General features: G+C 52.4%; 1 protein-coding gene across 1 annotated transcript; it reads left to right on the top strand.

The window, feature by feature from the left end:
• The first annotated feature begins 1024 nt into the window (after positions 1-1024).
• On the top strand, positions 1025-5638 carry LOC140516434 (heterogeneous nuclear ribonucleoproteins C1/C2-like). Its single transcript, XM_072627397.1, has 3 exons — positions 1025-1218; positions 1476-1674; positions 4930-5638. The coding sequence occupies exons 1-3, from the start codon at positions 1147-1149 to the stop codon at positions 5232-5234; spliced, it is 576 nt and encodes a 191-aa protein (XP_072483498.1). The 5' UTR covers positions 1025-1146; the 3' UTR covers positions 5235-5638.
• The last annotated feature ends 383 nt before the right edge of the window (positions 5639-6021 follow it).

Here is a 6021-nt window from a genome sequence, read left to right on the forward strand (position 1 = left end):
AAAAAGATGGGATGGAATGGGCTGAAGGATTCAGGTAGAAGGGCTTGCCTTAGCAAGAAGGGCTATGTCTTTCATGTGAGATGGAGGTGGAAGATAAGACAGTGACAAAAGGCAGTGCTGGGAGAGGAAGAGGAGGGGAGAAGAGGGAGCTGAAAAGATAATGGTCTCAATTTTTTTTTTCTGTGAAATGTGAAACAAGGTTTTCAGCTGAGAGGATGCCATAGGACGTTTGAGGAGAAATGAAAAGGGTTGGAAAAGTTGCTATGCTGAGTGGAATGGGGCATTGATTAGGGAGGTGTTGCCTTGCCACAATGAGGACCCAGTCAAGATCATATACCACAAATTCAGAGTGGACCCAGTCAGCAAGGTTTTCTGGTTCTTCTCCAGCTTCATTCAGTAGCATGAGAGTAAGAGTGAAGGCAGTGAATGAGAGGAGTCTCAGCAGGTTAAGACTGGAGATAGTTAAGGTGGTTGAGGGATTCAAGGTTGAGCTGGTTCACCAGTGAAGAAAGGCAAACAGTATAGCCAGTACAGGGGTGATGGCTTGGGAAAGAATTGCAGGGCAGGAGCGCTGGTGGTCACAGTGAGGATGAAAGACAGGGTTGACATGTTTGTCAGGTAAAGGCGAATGATATACATACAAAAGGCTAGACATCTCAAATGATGACCCTGGAAATGGAAGTATTTGCAGGTGATAGCAAGGTCCATATTACTATCTCTGTGGATAACTTGGGTGGACTGTAGGAGAATGGGGAAAGATCAAATTGAAGAAAGATTGGAATCAGGGTTAGAGGTCAGTGCTTTATGGAGCATCTGTCTGTCTATCATCCCTGTATCTATGTTGATGTACACCCTGCCCCCCCCCCAACCCAGAGTAGGAGAGCAGGAGTGGGGGAGGAAAGACTAGGTGTCAGGCACTGAATCCATAAGGATTCAGAGAGTCCGGTAGGTCAGTAAACAACAGCCACCCAAATCTGGGGGTGGAGTGTATAGGTGGATGACGAGCAGTTCCAGGATGAGGAGCGGTTACTAAGTGATTGTGGTAAGCCAGAGAGGAGCAGTGAGACTCCCGGGGGATCCCAGCGCCCTGGACCACTCACTCCTAGTGAGCTGGAATGAGAGAAAGAGCAACCAGTGTTAGGGAGCATGGCCAGGGAGGCTGCATCGTCTGGAGGGAGTGGGAAAGGGGAGAGGTTGCAGGGGCAGACAGACCTTGTGGTGAGCACAGTGGAGGGGTGGGCAGCTCTGGAGTAAAAGGTTGGGGGGCTGGCATGGAGGGAGGGGGCTGGGGGAGGGCAGGAGGTTGGTACACTGACAGCTGGGCTCCCGAATCCCTGCGCTGGGGAGGGCAGGAGGGGGTGGGAGTATGCTAACCATTGCGGAGGGAGTCCAGGCAGAAGGGAGGAGGAAGGAGGGGAGGAGGGGAGGGGATTAGCCTGTTGTGGGCCCTCCCTCAATGTCCAACCTTGTGGCAGGTGGTGATATCAAGTCCGGTGAGGCCCAGGAGGCCAGACTCCCAGCAGGCAGCTGGAATAGTCTGTGATAGAGCCCGTGGGAGCCAGGAGCCACCGGTGCTGCTGCTGCCGCTGCTGCTGCCACTGCTGCTTCTGCTGCTGCTGCTGCCACTGCTGCTGCTGCCACTGCTGCCACAGCTGCCGCCGCTGCCAGCCGGAGGTGGGTCTGGGCACGGACACACCGTCTGCCTGTCCGATTGCCGCTTCAGCGCCCACCCGGGCGCCCCAGACAGAGGCCCAGGCCTGCAGCCCGGCTGACGCAGGGGACCCTGGGAAGAGGCAAGAACCCCGAGTAGCCCCGGGCAGGTGGGCTGCTGCAGTGGTGCCCCCCCCACACTGCCTTCCGTCCGGGACACAGGGGACTGGTCCGATCCAGGCTATGCTGCGAGCCCTGCCTGACGGCTGCCCCGCATCTCCAGGGTGCCCGCTGGGAGAGGGATGCTCACTGAAGGGGGGGGGCCTGGGGGTCGGGGTGAGGTGGGAGGGCGGTGGTCCTGGGTGCGGGAGAAGGAGGGAAGCAAGGAAGGGGGGTCGGTGGTCCCGGGCACTGCTCCCGTGCTTGGATGAGGAGGCGGTGGCGAGGGGGGTGTGGTCCTAAGCACCCCTCTCCTGTGCGCCCCTCTCTAGTACCAAGGGGGTTGTCTTAGGCGCTCCTCTCCTACGCCAGGACATATGTTCTTGTGCGCCCCTCTCCCGTGCGAAGAGGGCGGGGGCGACAGGGAATGATTTTGTGTGCCCCTTTCCCGCGCCAAGAGGAGGGCGGTGACGAGAGGGGAGATGGGTTTTTTGTGCCCCTCTCCTGTGCCAGAAAGGGGAGGGGGTGCACGGTGGCAAGGAGGTATAGCTTTGTGCACCCATTTCCCGTGCAAGGAGGGTGCAAAAAGAGGATGGTCTTGTGCGTCCCTTGCCCAAGGAGGGGGAGGGGGAGGATGGCCAAGGGAATAGTCTTGTGTGCCCCTTTTCCATGCCAGAGGGAGGTGGTGATGAGGGAGAAAATGGTCTGGTACACCCCCCTCCCCCAGACGTGTATCTCTGCAGAGCTGGCTCCTAAGGGTCCCTTGCACCCTGTCAGCTTGTGGTAGCCTGAGGTTTGGGGGAGGAAGCATGGAGCTGGGCCTGGAAGGGGGGAGGGGAACAGGGGTGAAGGACTGGACCAATACCCCCCAAATATGTTTTGCATAAACAAAACCAATGCAGTTAAAATTAGAAGGGAAACAGGTAACTGGGAGAAAAAAGAAATCTCTGCAGCCCATTTCTCTGATAAGGATCTGATCTGAGATACAGGGGGACTGATTTCAAATTTCTAAGATCAAGAACTATTCTTACCACAGAGAAACGTTCAGAGACTATGGACCAAGGGGAGAAATCCAAGCCATGGACAACCACAGCAAACAATTCTACTGTGATTCTTTGGGCGGGGGTGGGGAGGGTAAGAAAGGTAAGAGAGTCAGGTGGATTGCAATAGGGTGACTAGAGAAAGGGAAGTAAGGGGGCCAGGGGGATAATAGGGTGACCAAAGCAAAGGGAGGTGAGGGGGTCAGGGGGATAGCAAGAGGGTGGCCAGAAGAGGGGAAAAAACAAACCAAAACAGGAAAAGAAAAAAGATCCAGGATGACAGGGGCTGCTGCTGAAACATGTTTCTGGGCAGAGAGGTGGTGGGCTCAGGGTACCGAATGACACCTCCATTTTTAGACATGCAGGAATTTATTGGGTTCATCTGCACATATTTGTTCAGAGCTTTGTTTTTCTAACTTTTTCCAATGGGGGTGGAAGGAAGGAGGGAGAAAAAAAATTTTGTTAGTTGAACAAAATTAATTTTTAAAAAAGAAAAGAGGGACCATTGAAATATGTTTTTTTAAAGTGCACAGAAGAGAACGGAAGGTAAACCAGAAGGCCTCCCAGTCAAGAAAGTAATATGTTAAATTTATTATATACTTAAAAGGAAAAACAAATTGTTTTTAATATCAATCTATCAACAAGCATTTTTAGTATCTACCATGTGCCACAGACTGTGCTAGGGGAAACACGTGTGCATGCACACGTGCACGTGCGCACACACACACACACACACACACACACACACACACACACACACACACACACACACTGAAACAATCCTGACTCTTAAGAAGCTTGGGGGGGAGGCATACATGAGAGAATAAATACAAGAGAAATGCAAGGTTGTTCCAGCAGGGGGGCATTAGTTCTTGGGGTGGAGGTGGGAACAAGGGGCACTAAAGGCTTCATGGCAAAGATGGTGCCTTAGCTTTGCCTTGAAGGGAGAGAAGATCTCAATGAGTGGAGGTGAGAATGGCAGGCATTCAAGTCCTCTTTTCTCTACTTTACATGAAGCAATGGTCTTTTTCTTCAGTATTTAGGTTCATATTTTTTTAAAAAATTACATTTAAAAAGTTGTAGGCCAAAGCTGACTCAGACTCATCCAAGGGTTCAGGTTTGGGACTGGAACAAAAGAGAAGGCACTTAGAAGCCCTGGAGTGCTCACTTGAGGTTGGGTTCAATACCTTTGAAAGCAAAACCAGCTAGGTATGTAGAAATCCTCGATGAGGATGCTCCTTCTCCCATGCAGGTGGGCACCTTCTCTGCCATTCAGAGTCTTAGAGTATTGCCTGAGGCCCTGAAAGACCAGGGCCCCAGGGCAAGGCAATGTCCCAGGCAGGCCTTACACCCAGTCTGCCAGACTCCAAGGTCACACATCTGTCTCCTCAGATAGCTGGACTGAGACTGTCCCTCTGTGTCTTTAGAGTTTCCTTCTTGCCAGTTTCCCGTCCCCCTGGGCTCACTTCTCCTCCAGAATTTTGACCTGCTCTAATCTTCCTGGGAAACCTTATACATCTGCTCTCTCTGAGTCTAGGCTGCACACCACCCATGTGCCCACTTGCTGGGACTTTGGTCTCCTGCCCTATTACAGACTCTAGGGGTGAGGGAGTGGTCATGCTCACCCTCCCCATAAAGGTTCCCACTACTTCAGTCTCAGGAACCAAGTTCTCCCTCTTGAAGTAGTCACTTCCCATGGTCCCTTTGCTGATCTCAGCCAAAAGCTCATCAGCAATGCTTCACCTCTCTGGTTCTTGGATTGCCTCATCCCTTTTCTTCTGGGGCTCCTTTCCCTCTCCTGCCACTGGCTTTTTGGATACTTGGCTCCCCACACCCACACCCACACCCCCACCCCATCTCCAGGGATTGTATTCATGTCCTGTGTATAAAGTCCAGTTATTCTATACCAGGCAGTGTAAACCCTGGTCTACCAAGTGGTGAGCATAACAGATGAGGTTCCTTTATCTTAGCCTTGCTGCAAGGACCCTATGAAATGTTCCTCCCCTTAAGCCTGTTCTAGGCCTTAGGAAACTAGAGAAATGCCAGTTAGCACAATGACATCCATTGGTCTTCTTTTCAGGAATCATGTCCCGCAAAGGCAAAGGTGGGGTCTCTTCCATGAATGATGACGAGGCCCTCATGTTCTCTTCTGAGGAGGCCAAAGGTGACGATCTCCAGGAAATCAAGAAGGAGCTGGTGAAGATCGAAGAGAAGGTAGACGCTCTGCTGGCCAGCCTGGAGCAGATGGAAAGCGATCCGAGTGAGCAGTGTGAGCCCTACGTGAGGAACAGGCCTGAGGAGGAGATGGAGAGTAATAATGGAGCTCAGGAAGCGGAGTCCAACATGGAGATGGAGGAGAGCGGAGGCGCTGAGGAAGCTGCCTGAAAGCACGCTTGGGGAGGGGCCTGCCTGGAGGAAGAGGACAGAGAAGAGCTGGGCAGGGAGGATCAGTGGGGGTGGCTCTAGAATGATGGAGGAGGGGTGGGGGTGGGGATGGCCCCAGAGAAGCCAGAGCAGTGCTCTTAAGCACTTGGCGGTTGCCCCTTGTTGTCACAGCTAGGCCCTCGTCCTAGAGCCAGCCTCCCCAAGTCCTCTCTCATGGCACCTTCTAGCATACTCTCCTGTGGTCCTCAAGCTTACTCTCCCCCGGCTCATTAGTGCCCCTCTCTCCTACAGGAGGCCCTTTCCTGTTTGCTGTGACTCCCCCTAAGAGTCAGGCCCCTGTAACTTGGCTCACTTAACTCTCATAACTTTTTTCTGGTTCAACAATAAAAAGCTCTATTCCTCCATTTGTAGTTTGTTTTTAAAAGGCATACTTGGGGGTGGGGTGGACTTTGGAGTTGGTGAGAGTCTACTCTTCAGGGACTAATATGGCAAAGAGGCAAAGACCCCACTGTTCTCAGTAAGACAGTACAGCTAGCCAGCAGGTCCTTGTATCTGGGTAAAGTTGTGCCCAGGCCATGGCCATGAGGTTTAATCCAGGAAACCAGCCATCAGGGGCCATACTTCTCTGTGGTCTTCTACTAGTCTGCCATTCCCATGCCTTGTGGTCTTCAGCCTGCCCCTGTGCCATCGGATGCAATGAGAATTCCTGGTTTTTTTATGTTACAGGAAGTTCTTACACCAGTACTCTGAGATTTTGTGCACCCATCCTTCAGTCTGTACTCTTCAA

Source organism: Notamacropus eugenii, chromosome X, assembly GCF_028372415.1.
Source record: "Notamacropus eugenii isolate mMacEug1 chromosome X, mMacEug1.pri_v2, whole genome shotgun sequence".
In the NCBI taxonomy this organism is placed as follows: domain Eukaryota; kingdom Metazoa; phylum Chordata; class Mammalia; order Diprotodontia; family Macropodidae; genus Notamacropus; species Notamacropus eugenii.